This window comes from Ornithodoros turicata, chromosome 3, assembly GCF_037126465.1.
Source record: "Ornithodoros turicata isolate Travis chromosome 3, ASM3712646v1, whole genome shotgun sequence".
Lineage (NCBI taxonomy): Eukaryota > Metazoa > Arthropoda > Arachnida > Ixodida > Argasidae > Ornithodoros > Ornithodoros turicata.
Window position 1 is genome coordinate 49,940,810 of NC_088203.1, and position 16,362 is coordinate 49,957,171.

Sequence of the window (16,362 nt, forward strand, 5' to 3'; positions counted from 1 at the left end):
CGTTGCTAAAGATTCTCAGCAGGGAGTTCCGCTTGACGCCCGCATCCGTCGTCTGCTGTAGCGCCGCTTGCACACGAATTATGCAAAAAGTATTCCGTCGATCGGGATGGGACTTTCGGAGTCATGGTCAGTGAACGACGGGGAATCTAATTTCACTGTGGTTTCGGAATCGATCTGTGGTTGATGCGACTGTCCCTTTAAGTGCCTCTGTAAGCATTGAGCAGTTAGCCACAGGGTTTCAAGATTGCAATCTACAGGGTGTCCCAGAAAACGTGTCATTGAATTGTAATAAAAAACTACACCACGTAGAGTCATGAGGTCAACGGCATTTGTTATTACTGGGTTTTTCCACCTCTTGATGTGAATGACGTGCAACGTAAGTTTAATGATGTAAAGTTTTGCGAGCAAAAGTTGGAAATTTGCCAATTAAGTGTAAATTTTTTACCCCACCAATGTGCAGAGCGTATCGAATTTACTCAAATTCATTTATAATTTCAAGTCCACGTCTTCGGCGAAGTCGAGGAGGACGTCTTCGACCCGGGGGACTGAGTTGGCAGGAGGTGGGTCCCTCAGGAGTTCCTGTTGCAGCCTCTGTATGGTGTCCAGAGGCGCTGACAGATCATTGTACCGGGGGTGGGAGGCCGTCTGGACCCTGATCTTGTGAAGTGTTCCCCGGCGATGGGTCCGGCGATGAATTTCCGGTACCCGACACACCGAGCACAGGAGGCGCCTTTCTTCTTCCGTGTAAGGTGGCGGGGGGTCATTCGGGTGACGGTCCGACAGCAGGAGTCCTCCAAAAGGGGCGACGGCTCTTCGCGGGTCGTGGCTGAGCTGACCACTTTGTCCTGGATGCCCAATAGACTGGACGGCCATCAGGGACAACAGTCCAAGCGGCTACTGATCTCTGCTCCGTCGGTGGATGCGCAAAAGATCTGCCGGAAGAGGGCGGACGTTGATGCTGGGTACAGGGGGCTGTGTTCATTATGGAACGGATCAGGTGCTCGGCGTGATGGCTCCGCATAATAATTGCGGTTGTGCTCATCCAGTGCCCCTGCAGGTAGGCGCTCAACCGAGGCTGCTCCCGCTGACCACGCACAGCGCGGTTCTAACGCCAATTCAGGCGGCGGCGAGGGCCGATACTCGAGTTCCGCTAAGAGGTCGCCTTCAATTGTGCGAGCCTCTTGCGCCAGCGCTTCAAGGCTATTAAAGCGATGGGCTCGAAGGTAGGCCCGACTAGCTCAGTCGGTACAGCACGAGACTCTTAATCTCGGGGTCGTGGGTTCGGGCCACACGTTGGGCGCCAGTTGTGGAAACCCGTGTTTCCACAACCTCCGGGCGTCAGTCCGTTCGCTCCGTCGCCGAGAAAGACACCGCAAGCAAAAGGTTCGAGTAACAAACAAAGGTTTATTTCATACCTTTACACACAGCCTTGTCCTCTGCCTGCTAAGGGATCCCCGTATCTCTCATGACGGCGCTTTTAGGTCCTGGCGCGGACACGCCCCCTGCCACGTCTGCCGCACAGTTTTGCCATCTGATGGCATTCAATATAGTCGGTTTCCACAAGTGAAATGTTTCCAGGAACTAGATCTTGTACCATAAGGCGTGCATTTTTAAGACTGTCCACAACAGGAAGTTTACATTCCGGTACCTAGAGCCGGTCACACCCAATCATTACCAGTGCGTCGAGACAAACAGACAAGGTCCTGAAAGAAGTAGATGATCCCCACGTAAGTCTGCGCACCCTGGCGACGCGAGTGCAGACATCAAAGTCAAGTGTGCAGAAGATACTACACAAGCACAAACTCCACCCATACCACGTGAGCCTTCAATATTTCCAGCCGGACCACAACATATAAACTGACATTTTTGGGGCTATCACCCAAGCGCCCCCCTCCTTTATACACGTTCTGTAAGATGTGTGTCTTCATACAGAGCAAGTTCTGTCAGGCATTTGTCATCGTCTGTTTCTTCGGTACGCCGTGTACGTCTTCTTAGGCAGCGTTCACACGGGGCAACTTTTTCCAGCAACTATGAGCAACTTTGGAGTTGCTGCCAGCCGGCAACCTCCAGCAACTCGAGTTGCTCAGGGTTGCTGCGAATCGCACGCCGACCGAAAACTTGAGAAGTTGCTCGTGCACCGGCCAATCAGCAAGGAGAGCATTGGCACGTGACTCCCGATGGCGTTGTGGATTTCCTTCGTGGATTCATGGGTTCAAATCCTGCAGGTGCAGCTGAGAAATAACTTTTTCTTTTTTTACGAACTTCACAGAAACATATCAGTTGCCATTTCTGGAATGTAATAATGATCTATTGGGGCAATAAAACTGACTGAAATTTGATAAACAGCAGCTAAAGTAAAGATTCCACAAGTTCGATTCGAACCCACATTCTCCGGTCACCATAAGGTTGCTTGTGGGCGGAGCTACCGAGTTGCTGCGTGTGAACGCGGACTCGAAATTGCTCGAAAGACGTTGGCTGACGTTGGTTTGAGTTGCTTCGAGTTGCTGGGAAAAGTTGCCCCGTGTGAACTCCGGCTTAGCGTCGCAACTCATCCGGGATATGGACAGTGTTTCACAGGAATCATTGTCATCGCACTCTCTTAGAAAGGGCCCACGCAAATATGGCATACGGGATAATGATAAGGCAACCGAAGCCAAAACAAACTTTCTGCAACACGCCTTCCACTTCCCAACAGCCTCTGTTGCTCCTTTGCTGTTTGAATTTGAACTCCAGCCGCTAGTCGTACCGTGGCCCAGTGGCCGCCGCGTCGTCGTCACAGTTATGGCATCTCCATTGCGTCTCTGCAACCTTTTTCTTCTTTGTCGCCTTCTTTTTTTTCTGATTATTTAGCTTCTTTTTTGTCATTTTTTCTTCTGTTGCCATTTTGCTAGTCTTATGTTATTCACCTTTAGATGAGAATATGAGCACGAATTGAAGTTACGGCATATGTTTTATCGCAGACGCAGCTGGATAAAAAGCAGCAAGATAGGTCATGCATGTGCTAGAGTAGATCAAAGTAGATCAGAAGGGTACACGGCAAGGGTGGCCTCTTGCTCCAATGACATCTCAATGGGGGAAGATGCCCAGCTTGGGATCTCAAGTGGGATAATCGAACATTCAGGGAACAATGTGGTACCTGTGAGATTCCAGCTGGAACTTCTGGAACCATCTCACGCCAGATTCGTTCCACTGATTCCACCACAGTGGAACGAGCCACCCCACTTGGGAATGCAGCTGAAACCATCCACATTAAACTAGAACCATTCTGCGATCATTTCAGATTTTCGCCTGAGGGGACGCTTACTGACAAATAGTTCTTCATTGCAGGTTGTTATTCTGGACGAACCCACGGCGGGGATTGATCCAGAGACCAGAAGGGAGCTTTGGGATATGTTTCTAGAGTTGAGGGAACGGTGCAGTATAATGCTTTCCACACATGACATGGAGGAAGCGGACGTCTTAGGTGACAGGATCGGCATTATGGCTCATGGGAATCTGCTCTGCTGGGGGACGCCAATCTTTTTAAAGAAAGCATTCGGTAATTCGTTTTCACGATTACTGGTTTACAAGAAAGGGATGACACGTGTAAGAAACTGGCTTGTATTCGATCATCCGCAACCTTTATTTACTTAATATTCTGTACCGCGTCCCTCATTCGTAAATGCTTTGATATACCTCTTGTCCAAGTCCTGCGTTTGCACAGCAGGAGCGTAGTCGTATATTTAAGGGCAACGTTTAGGAGATTAAAAAACGACTCCATGCGTTCTCAGACAAGGCTCAGAAGTTTCGATTAGACCTTGTGCATGTTCAGATGGCAAGCATGTACAGCTCCGTTTTGTGAATGCCTTCAGAGAAGTGAGCCTGCCTCTTGGGATTTGTTCATCGTGATAATCCAAACTTCACGTGCAAGCATGTGTGTTGCCATAGAATGCGGGTGTTTAGTTCACATTCCGTATACAGAACTGTTTCTTTCCCCTCATCGGAGGTGGGCAGATCATGATTTTGAAGGATAACAGTATACATGCGTTGTAGCACTCATACTTCGTTGCAGGCTGTTATGGGCTTCGTATGACGCAAGCTTGATCAGTTGGAAGGGATTCAGCAAGAATAATCACTCGGAATGCTAGCTCCCCAGCACGTTGTACACGTGACTTACACAGGACAGCACTTCGTAATTTACTAAGGATAACACCCTGAACGGTCCTTGACGGGTGTCACGTATCCCACGTGCCGCAGTATTGGATATAACCACATTTGATCGGTTCGTACTACGGAACAGCATCGTCTTAGTTTTAATAGGGGGGAGGGGATATGTTTAATGCGAACTAAAGGAAAAGAAGAGAAGGGAAAAATGTGAATGTTAGAATGTGATATGGTGTCGTCGTACAGACATACATTGAGGAGGCTGAGCGAATAATTCCGACGAACACAACATTTAAGCCTCCTGGAGGCCCAACCAACGAGGTATTTGTGAGGCTTAACAGTTGTGATTCTCTGCCTCAGTATTTTCGTCTGTGTGTGAATGTGAGCATTCATGGAAGAAAACGTGAATATGTGTCCCTTGCTTCATGAACGAAACGTTCGCGATGCGATGTCGCAATAGTGTATTCGGTAACGTACGTGATGAGCACTCGATCACTTTTCCTCACTGCTTTCATTGAGGTCATCATCACGCATTATACATCCCACGGCATATACACCACTACTATATGCGAGGACGACAGTTAAAGTTCTCGATGGGTTCAGAAGGGAGAGGAGGACTTTCGTTTATTATAGAGTCATAACCCTAGACTCGCATGGCACCCTATTTTTAGACATTTTTTATTGTTGACACAGGCCTCGTGCTTCGTCGCGTTGTAATGTTCTCAGCCCTTCTTGGCAACACTTGCGAAGTCCTCTGACTGGGTCAGGTTCTGGGATTATCCTTTTTCAAACGTGTGTTCGCTATCCATAGTAATGATACATGACATATAAAATCGACTATCAGTGTAACACTGCTAGCACCTCCATTAAGCTGAAGTGATTACTGTGATTCTTCGATTGAAACGTGAGCCGTTAGGAGCTCCTCACAGTAATTTATGGGTGACTAACACACCTCAGAAGCCACTGAAATTCTTGCAAGGATGACGTATTGTCCATTGATCTAATGGAGTCAAACATTTCGTATGTGCGTAATATTTTTGATGAATCTCTTCTATCTTTTTTTTCTTCAAAAGTCTGTCCTTGATTGGGAATTGATCGCCACACTCTGATATACAGAAGAGTAGTTTGTCTGCCAGACGGGCCACATTTTTGTGCATATTACGCCAGGAGAGTAACCAGAGTAGATCGCCTTTGGATTTTATGTAATAAATCGTTAGTAGTAGTCGTAATTCTTCGCATCTGTAGCGCGTTTCCATAGAATGTAACAGTGTGAGAACCATGCTAGGATTGTACAGAAACTCTTTGCAGCAGGGTTAATACTCAGTATTAGGTATTCAGATCCTGGAGTGTGTGCGGTAAAGTGACCAGTAAAGTCAGTAAAATGAGAGCACAGTGATCAGTAAATGAAAGTCTTTATTGATTTGAGGAGTATACATAGCCTCCTCATCATGATGTCACACGTTATCAGGTACACCATGACGTCGGAACTAAACTCCAATTGCACAACTTCCAGGTACGGGTTACCAAATTCACCTGGCAAAAAGCGGCAACATGAATATGGACATGATTCTCAGCATCGTCAGGCGGACAGCTCCTAATGCGCAAATTGATAGTGAGAACCTAACGGAAGTGAGAATCTCCCTGGGGCTCTCTGATCCACAGGGGTTTGAGTCTATGTTCGCCACAATTGAGCAGCAAATGCAGAAGCTGGGGATCGGACGGATCGGCGTTACTGTGTCTACCATGGAGGACGTGTACATAAAGTAAGCATACTTCGTTGACTGAGGTTTCGCTGCTCGAACTCGAAATTGGTCAACTCCTCGCTTCTTCCCACTTTCACTTACCCGAGCCTGCAAAAAGGAAGGAAAGCACGAAAAGCGCATCTCGAACTGATATGTTCAGATATCTACGGCGAATAGATGGGCCATTCAAGCCGAAACCAGCCAGGTTGTAGCTCGAACCTCTTAGATTTCGCTGAATATATATATACTGATGGAACGATGCGACAGCACCAGAGGACACGTGTTTCGCCGTGTTTGCGGCTCTTCAGCTCTAGGTAGCTGCGCATCGTTCGGAATTGGCAAACCAGGGGTCACTCAGCGAGCGATATACACCTGGAGGGTGACGGAGCACTCCTCAATGCCACAGTGCAAGCCAGTGAATTCCAATGAATAAAAAAAAGCCATTAAATACACAAGTAGATGACAGTAGACGTGTTTGTTATTCAAAATTACATATTAAGATGGCTTCTATGGCTGCACGCAGAAAAACAGATACTCATGGAACGATGCGACAGCACCAGAGGACACGTGTTTCGCTGTGTTTGCGGCTCGTCAGCTCTGGGTGGCTGCGCATCGTTCGGAATTGGCAAACCAGCGGTCACTCAGCGAGCGATATGCACCTGGGAGGGTGACGGAGCACTCCTCAATGCCACAGTGCAAGCAAGTGAATTATAATGAGGGGAAAAAAAAGCCACTAAAGAAACAAGTAAGCGACGCAAGACGTGTTACAACGTCTAGCGTCATTTACTTGTTTCTTTAATGGCGTTCCCCCCTCATTATAATACACCCAGAGCTGACGAGCTGCAAACACGGCGAAACACGTGTCCTCTGGTGCTGTCGCATCGTTCCATGAGTATCTGTTTCTCTGCGTGCAGCCATAGAAGCCATCTTAATCTGTAACTTTGAATTGAAAACACGTCTAGCGTCGTTTACTTGTTTCTTTAGTGGCTTTTTTCCCTCATTATAATTCACTGGCTTGCACTGTGGCATTGAGGAGTGCTCCGTCACCCTCCCAGATGCATATCGCTCGCTGAGTGACCGCTGGTTTGCCAATTCCGAACGATGCGCAGCCACCCAGAGCTGACGAGCCGCAAACACAGCGAAACACGTGTCCTTTGGCGCTGTCGCATCGTTCCATGAGTATGTGTTTCTCTGCGTGCAGCCATAGAAGCCATCTTAATCTGTAACTGTGAATTAAAAACACGTTTAGCGTCATTTACTTGTTTCTTTAATGGCTTTTTTCCCTCATTATAATTCACTGGCTTGCACTGTGGCATTGAGGAGTGCTCCGTCCCCTCCCAGGTGTATATCGCTCGCTGAGTGACCCCTGGTTTGCCAATTCCGATACATACAAGTCAATTATTGATCGTCCAAACATCAAACATAAAATGATGCGTGCGTTCCATGCACACATTTGGCATATTACAGTACTCGGAGTTTTTCAACCGTGGTTGTTGAACCCCATTCAGCGATATTGCTTTGTCGCACGATGGGTTTCCGGGTCTAATATCTCGTTAATAAAACGTTCCCCTTACTGCGACATGGTCGTATTTCCCTTCAGTGTGACGGTCTCGATGTGCTCTTTCGAACAGCGTTGATCCTGTAGGCGCGCGACGTTCCGTTCTCCTCGCGATATCGGCTTAAGAGTATGACGAGGCGACCAGTCTGGCTAGCGCAACCCTGAAACGCTTCCCACTGTTCGGAGCCTCAACTCGCTTACCCGACGTCCGATTCAGTCGAAATTTTGTGTGCACGTGCTCTGTTCTCTGCTCTACAACTTTGTCACTCCGACAACCCGTCGATTTCCAGCGGTTAAGGCGTCATTCGCGAAATTCCTGACACCGACCACCATTCCCTGACTGTTCCCTGCGAATTTCCTTTTAATGGATCAACGCACTCAACATAGGCAACGCGTAGAAACTTGCGGCGCCTTTCTATCCCTCTCCGTTCTCGAGTTAGGACACCGTGGCTGCGGCGGCCCTCTAATACATAGGACAGGGGGATAGGATAGGGGGCATTTTTCTCGATATTGGTTTTTTGTTGGCGTAGAAAGGTGATTGATAGGCAAGCCTGAGCGATGGGCAAGACACGTAAACAAACACAGACACGAAGGCTCAAAGCCTCAAAGTGCTCAAGGCTTGCCTATCATGGAATTTATCCACCAGCTAGCCTGCATTTACGCCATTCTGTCAAAGGCGATTGAGGTCTCTTTCTGATGGGGGAACCGTCGTCTTTCCGATAGTATTAGTCCCGTCTTCGCGCGTCTTTCCGTTCTCTTGCCATCTTGCCATAGTGCGAGGTGCGGCTGAAGAGCTGGCGTCTTCTTTGGGCCGGGTCCGACAGCTTTATGCGAGCAGCAGCAGCAGCAGCAAAGCAGCAGCGGTTCGGCAGCAGCAGCACGGCAACATGGCAGCAGAGCAGTGTTCTGCTGCGGCTGCTCTGCTGCTAGAGGCCTCCCATAGCTTCGTTTTGAATTAGCGGCAGCAGCGGCATAGGAGGTCCAAAACGTGTTGGCAACTACGGCATTGTTTACGTTTCGAACATTCCGAAGGCGTACCCAGTAGCTAAGCCTTTTAGTACACACACGTAAGAACGCAATTCTAGGTGAAAGGCTGATATGAGTGGGACATATTATGGATCTGTAGCTCACAAGTGGACTGTGAAATGATTGTGGTGGTGGTCTGAGCCTCATATTACCTAATTGACTCTTCGTTGATGAATAGAAGTCTCGTGACGTTCAGACGTTCAACGTGGGTTCGTCATTTCGCACTGCTGTGCAGCATCTGCTGGGGTTGGAGACTCTTCTACAGGATTTTGTCGTATTAATATCGCCTCGTTACTGGATTCGATATTTCATTTATTGCGACTGTCAAATGCGTACGTTGCTGATAGTTAAATAAAGCTGTCTAACGAAAACGAAGGCCTCTTCTGCTAGTCATCACTAGTTTCTGCCTCTTTTCATAAGGTAACGCGTTCATTGTCTATCTCTACCGAACCTTTTTTGTATCCTGAACATTGTCCATCTCTATCGAACCCTTTTCAAGAGACAGTTTCATTCACAACAACCTAGCTCGCAAGTCGTCGACCCTCACAAGAAATGTGGTCTGTATGGTTTTCACACAATATGGATGTGAACGTAATTTGCTTGTACGTTACCAGGTCACGGGTTTTGAAGTACTTTCCAGAAAACAAGCGAACATGTTAGCTACAACTGTCGTACACAACATATCTATCACGTAAGTTCGGACTAACACGTTATTGAACCTTATGAACTGAATTATGTTCTTAAAGCGCGCTTCACGCAGTCCCGATGATTGAAGACTCGCTCCAAGCTACTGGCAATCACAAGCGTGTCCAGGTCTTCAGAAACAAATCACAGAACAACCAGACACAAACCGTCTGCCGTCATTTTCCGCCCTGCTAACCCTAAACACCGTCGAACGAAAACAATACCAACCAACCTCCTGATGGGCTTGCGAGACCGGCTGCTCAGACTGCAGAGCAACAGGGCAGCACAGCAACCAAAAATTCGGATACGGGAGCAGCAGGGAATTTCTCCAGCTCGGCGGCGCTGCTGCTCTCGCCCAGAGCTATGGGACCGCTCGTGTCGCAGCAGCTCTGCTGCTCCGCTGCTGTTGCTCTGCTGCTGCTGCTGCTGCTCGAATCGAGGCTATGGGACCCCGCCTTTTCCCTTCTACCGCCGCCCTCAGTCGGGGCTCTGGCGTCCATTTCGCTTGCAAAGTTCGTTGAGGTCATACGCGTTTGTTCTCGCATCCGTTGTTTCGCGTTTCGTTGTGGCTCTGTGGTGCACCGAACTGCTGTGGATGTGTTTTTGTGCTCTACAGGTGATGCCTCGACGTGCTTTCGTGTGTGCGTGTTGGAAGATACGTCCAGAAGCCCTTAGATTTGGTGAAGTAAAGGTTAGTTGCGTGCCAATAGTGTCATGTTTCGTACTTTTTGTTCAGTATTCTTTCTAGCATGTGGGTTCCTCCTACTTTATGCTCTCACAAACAACAACAACTTTATTTTCGGCCTTGGAGAGTGGGGAGTTTCATCGCAACAGGCGATACTCTACCCCAGTGCTTGGTGGAATGGGGGGAATAAAATAACGGGGAATGGGGGGAATAAATAATAATAATTATTACCCTTGTGATTCCTATTACCTTTCTCTATCTGTTAGCTCAGTGTCCCTATTGGTAAACCTCCAACGCTTATCAGGGTGAAGATGTCATATGTGATGCTCCAGTGGCCCTGCTACTTGTGACGAATTTCTGAATTTCAGATGCTTTTCACGGATCGATTTCAGTGAACGACGTAGCTGAGCCAGCACACACACGACGTGGGAAAATGAACAGATACGTCACGGAAATGTTGAAAGACATCAAGTAAGTCGCGCCAAAGTACGTTGCAGAGCTCTTCACTGATTTGTGTTTACTGTGAAACAGATGAGGCATACGCCTCACCCATGCAACTCCGTCATCTGCTCCACGGCCGTGCAAGCCTTTATAGCTGTGTCCTTGAACGTAAAAAATTGTGAATGGTATTAATAAAGAATTTGCAGAGAAGTGGACGGTATTTTATTGCACTACTATTTTATTATCTTTGTTCATTGCAAGTGTATGCATGTATCGCCACAGCCAAATTTCATACCGTATCCCCATACGCGCAGTGTGTAGCTCATATAGGAGACGCAGGTCCTACATCTCCTATAATACCTATATTGCTCCTATAAAACCTATAACTCCTGTGGTACCTACACCACTTATAGATCCCATATCCAATAACATCACATGTATAGGATCTACATATAGGATTTTTCAGTATGGTTCTATGGCTGCACGCAGAGAAACAGATACTCATGGAACGCTGCGACAGCCCCAGACGACACGTGTTTCGCCGTGTTTGCGGCTCGTCAGCTGTGGGTTGCTGCGCATCGTTCGGAATTGGCAAACCACGGGTTGCTCAGCGAGCGATATACACCTGGGAGGGTGACTGAGCGCTCCTCAATGCCACAGTGCAAGCCAGTGAATTATAATGAGGGAAAAAGCCATTAAAGAAACAAGTAAACAATTACTTGTTTCGACGATTCGACAGTGCCACTGTCGAAACGTCGACCCCTTGCCCATTTTACTTTTTAACGTCTCCCTATGTAATAAACTAGTGCTTGTAACTTCCCTAAAATCCCCAAATTTTAGGGAAGTATATGATGTATACATATAGCAGCATATATATATATATATATATATATATATATATATGTGTGTGTGTGTGTGTGTATGTGTGTGTGCACGAAATCAACTTTATTTTCTCAACATTTTGTTTTCTTGAGCATCGGAGGTGCCTCGAACTTGCCCTAGTGTTGTCCGTTCCGCGTGCCCTTGTGACTCATACAGACACGTCTGGGCTCTCCTTTGTCTGGCGGTAGAAGGGAGGATCCTTCTAGCACCCCAAAGAGCATATGTAACGAGAACAAACCCGATGACGTCTTAAGAGCTGAAAATCGGAGCGCGTTTTGGGCCAAGTTGACGGTAAATATTTGACAAGTTCGCATTCTTCTCAGGAACCCGATATTATTCTTGCTCATGAACTACTGTATGCAGATTTGCTTCACGTAAAGAATGGGTAGCTGACCTGTGTTCAGTGCTTGACCAAGCAATCGGGAATGTCGACCATTAGTAAAAAATTAGGCTTTTACATAGTATTGAAAGTGAAAGAAGTCGTTCCATTTGTAGGACAGGTTCTCTGCAATAACAAATAAAAATGGATTTTTTGCTTGAAATTATTTTTTTTCCCTTGGCATTTTCCGCTGCGGCTTTTTCGTTCGTGAAGGTCGTCTACCAAGTAAAAAATGATGCCTTGGTGACCCTCTCCCGTGAAAGGAGACCCTCTCCTTTACCATTTTGAAAAACTACGGACGTATTTCTTCTTACGCCAGGAGAGATACGCCAGCGCACTTTCAGCACGTCTGTAAGGAACAATTGCCACCATCTGGACGAATTTAATCTTCTGCGAAGTTCCGCTTGCTAACAGATTCCTCGTCATTCATAATTGTTTTCAGATAACCGAAGTCGTCTAGAAAGCAGGGAAGGATAACGGATGTATTTTGGTTACCGTTTCCATTTTCGTTACTGCTATATTTTCGTTTCCGTTATCCGTTTCTGATACCGGCCTTTCAATTTCGTTTCCGTTACGTTTCCGTTACTGTTTCCGGTAATGGAACGGTTGTTACAGAGATGCGGGAGGACAGCCCGTCCGGCTCTATCAGCACCCTGGTTTGCCCAAGTGCTGCTTCGGTGTCACGCGTACACACTACACAAGTAATTTTACGTCGTTGGGATGCGCACATCTTTCAAGATTTACAAAAAAAATGTAGGAACATGCCTTCAGTCTTCAGTCACTCGGAGTCCAGCAACTCAAGATGGGCGTAACCATCATCCAATGTCGCATTCATAAGCGGACGCTCTCAGTAGTAAATAATACTGCCATGGCCACGGTGAAATGAAAAAAAAAAAGTACAAAATAAGTAACTAAAAATCGTAGGCTGTCATACTCGTGCTATGATGGAGTATAGTCATGTGTTGATGTCAAGGACTGGGACGAGGTAAGCGACGTATGCTCCCTCGACATCCAATATTGCGCTTTCTTTCCATGCTCTCGTGTAGTATTAGAGCATTACAGGGAATGGAGACATCAAAACAAAAACAAAAAAATGAAAAGTCACTCAAATGTCATCGCACAACAGGAATAGCCATTACCCGAATTCAATACCGAACGATAGATTCGTTTCCGTTTCTGTTTCCGGTAATGGAGGACCGCGGTAATGCTTTTCCGTTTCCGTTATCGTTACCATCTCCAGTTTCGGTAATATACCGTTTCTGTTTCCGTTACCATTACCGTTACCCTTCCCTGCTAGAACGTGAAAAACTCACACCATTTCGCGAACAGACAATTCCTATAACATATTACAAATCGGCTGGCGAATTTATTGTTAACCGGGAAAAAAAACTTTGTCACCCCATTATCATCATTTTTCTCACAATGTTTGCAGTGTATCTTACTGTGCAGGCTGGTCAGAGCTATGGGCTCCGAGCATGCCAGAACGCGATGTAACAGTTCCTGGAATTTCCTGGGTTTTCCTCAGACATAATGCCCTTAGAAATTCGACCTGGGACGCACTTTCACCACACAGTTAGTCGTGACGTTGCGGACCTCTGTAGGGTCGGGAAAGGCGAGATCTTTTAGCAGCACCACCACAACCACCAAAAGTGTTTTCGAAAACATTTTTATGATCTCCGACGCAATTCTCCCACAACAGAAAAAACAAAAAATGAAACAAGGGGGGAATATAGCTGCACAAGCAAAGTCATTCTTTCACTGGAAATAGACGTTTTTGCTGCATATACCTGAACAAAAGATATAGGCTCCTGGTTCCCTGCAAGGAGCGTCCCTCGTTGGCTCCATGTTCAGTGCCATGAGCCAAGCAATCAGTAACGACGACGAAGCAGTGCTTCGGAGAGGCAGGTGTGAGTTCTTGGGGTAGAACTAGCTGTAGAAGTCGAGCTTTCTTCAAAGGGCGATAATGGTACCTTACAGACGGGATATGAATGAGCTGACGATTTTTGTTTCTTGAAGAAGAAAGATACACGTACACTTTCAACATGTTATCAGAGAGGATGTCTTCCACAAAGGTGCATTTAGTTTACTTACTAAACAACCACAACTAAGGAATGATCTACAACCGAGTGTGGTGACGAAAAACTGTAATAAAAATTTGAAAAACACAACTGGAGGTTTTCGATATGTTGTAGGAGAGGAACTTTCCTTCATATGGCACGACTTCTTTCACTTCCTAGACGCCTTCAGGTATGTGAAAACACTATCTGAAAAGTGTCATTTTTTACGACTGATCGTTATTCTCGATTGCTTAGTTAAGCAGTGAACGCAAGTCAGCGTCATTTTTTTTTTTTTTTTGCGTGAAGTGTATGAAGTGTATTTCGCATGAGTGTAAATAATATCAGGTTCCTGAGAGAATGCTAACTTTAACTAACAAAGTTTAGTAACCTTGGCAAAAAACACGCTCCGTTCTTGAGCTCTTACGAGGTCACCGGATTTGTTCTCGGTCCATATCTCTTCGAAAAGATAGAGGGGCCCTTCCCCAATAACACCAGACACAGAAAGCGCAGAAATGCCGCCTGTACGCGTCTGAATGGCATGCAGACCGGACGACACATTTTCATGTTTGGGCAAGGTCCGAGGCACCACCAACACTCAAGCAAAAAAGATGTTGAGGAAAAAAGTGCATGTCCTACTTACATATCCCTAAGGTAATGCTCACATTCTTTTTGCAAAACCTAACTGGGTCGGGCTACAGTTCTGGCTGGCTTCAGCTGGGATGTCCCAGATATGACATTATCCGGAGTGAGAGCTCAAATCGCAGCAAGCGCAAATCCCCCAGTGCAATGTGATGTCAGAATGTAACAAAAGTATGAGCGTAATTATTATTTTACGTCTCACAACCCTGCAGGGTGAACCTCGAAGAAGGAAATGTTGGAGACGAAGCAGCACAAGAAGCTAAAGGTGAGAGAAACGTAATCTAGTCGCTGGCGCAATATCAAATAATCAGAACAAATATGAATTTGCATATTCGTCCTTTCACTTTTTGCAAAACAGCAGGCACAACCGGAACTTGTCTAGGGTTCCCCGCGTCAGCGACTGCATATGGTGCCACAGCGCGTCACTGATTTGGATTCAACATTTTCACTGTTCAGAAACAGCAGGCACATACGGAAGTTTTGTAGACTTCCCTCCGTCAGCGGTACATATGGCGTCACCCAGTGTCACGCATTTGAGTTAACCGGTGAAAACGTGACTATGAACGCTGTACTCCCAGTTTTGGGTATTAAGGCCAGTTCCGACATATATCGTCGCGCTAATATAGCGCTATAAAACGGTGTGCAGAGACAGCACTCACTATCGGACGGTTCACACTTGCAATGCTCTGCTAGCACTATAATTTAGCGGAAGTTCGATGGACGTTTCCGATCCCTCCCATCATGCCGCATCCGGAGTTCGACAGCATGCGGACGAACGGGACTGAATGAACGGAAAATTACTAGACATTTCGAATGACAGACCAGCCGGCTCCAACGCAGTCGCCGTTCCGTGAAATGCGGAAGAAAACAACTCCACGGCTTCCGCGACGTCATAGTTAAAGGGACTCCTCATTGGCCAACAATACTGTAGTGCTAATATTAGCACTGGAAAACTTGACTCGAGCTCAACTCGGGCGAGCGGTAATTTCTAGCGGTTTGGAGCACTGCGAGGAGGAAAAAATCGCGCTATTTTCTAGCGCTATATAGCAAATCTCTATAGGTTTCCCTTTTTATTTCCCATATAATCCTCACTGTAGAGCCAGTTACGTCATTATGCGGAAACCAACTCCAAAGGAGACAGAACCAAATAGTGACCGTAGAAGAATATCGTTTTGTAGAAGAGATGGTGTTCGTCAACATGAGTCCTCCTGGGCGATGCTGCAATATCCCTGAGAGTCGGATGTGCTGGGGAGCTTCTCAACCCGTAGCTTTCTAGAGGAGGTGGTGTCCCTCTACATGAGTCCCGACCGGCGACGATGGCCTATCTCCATGGCCGCGTCGGTGGAACTGACAAGCGGGTGCTCCAGGCGCGTGGCCATCTTCGTCGCTGTCCACCGGCCGCTACAGCTTCACTCCCGGACGTTGCCGATAGAAGCGATAGAATATCCGACCAAGTATGAATGATAAAAAATGAAGTGGTTGTGCTCCTCAGGGCAGACAAAAGGTACAAACATAGTAAACACTCATTTCACAGTGAGCTACCAACTATCAGAGCTATCCAATGCGGCATTGCTTGCCAGTCCATCATGACGACCTGATACCCATGCGCTATCAACGTATCAGCCAGTCCTCTGGCGTCGGCGTGTAGGCTCAGTCGGTAGCGTGTCCGCCTAGTGATCCCAGGTCGCAAGGGTAAGACCGGCCGAGGACGGTGCCATCTTGGTTGAATGGTACGAGTTGCTCAGCTGTGTGTTGATCGAACGACGTAAAATGTGGTGTGCCGTGTGTAGAGGTTTAGGCGCACGTTACAAAAAAAAAAACTCAGGTGGGCAGACACGACGACTGTGGTTGATCGCAATTGTCTCGCGACGTAATATATGTTATTGAAAGAGAGGTCCATAGAAATAGATATCGGACTCGAAATGTTATAGCAGCTGGGCAAATTAATTCAACGGGTAAAACGTACAAAGTAACTATAGCAGTACTGAGTCTGTTTTTTAGGTACCTGTAACTGTATCAGTGTATTTTTAAATGGTGTGTGTGTAGTTGTAACGCTTGGGAACCCATCTATGTGTAACTGTAATTCAGTTACTTTTTAAAAGTAAATTTAGCAACGCTGCTGACAT

General features: G+C 46.8%; 1 protein-coding gene across 1 annotated transcript in view; it reads left to right on the top strand.

The window, feature by feature from the left end:
• LOC135388463 (phospholipid-transporting ATPase ABCA1-like) overlaps nucleotides 1-16,362 on the top strand; it is a 391,000-nt gene that overhangs the window by 230,976 nt on the left and 143,662 nt on the right. Inside the window, exons 13-15 of the mRNA XM_064618039.1 lie at nucleotides 3,328-3,538; nucleotides 5,657-5,906; nucleotides 14,449-14,501. Coding sequence (XP_064474109.1) covers nucleotides 3,328-3,538; nucleotides 5,657-5,906; nucleotides 14,449-14,501 — 514 coding nt within the window. The remainder of the gene's footprint in view (nucleotides 1-3,327; nucleotides 3,539-5,656; nucleotides 5,907-14,448; nucleotides 14,502-16,362) is intronic.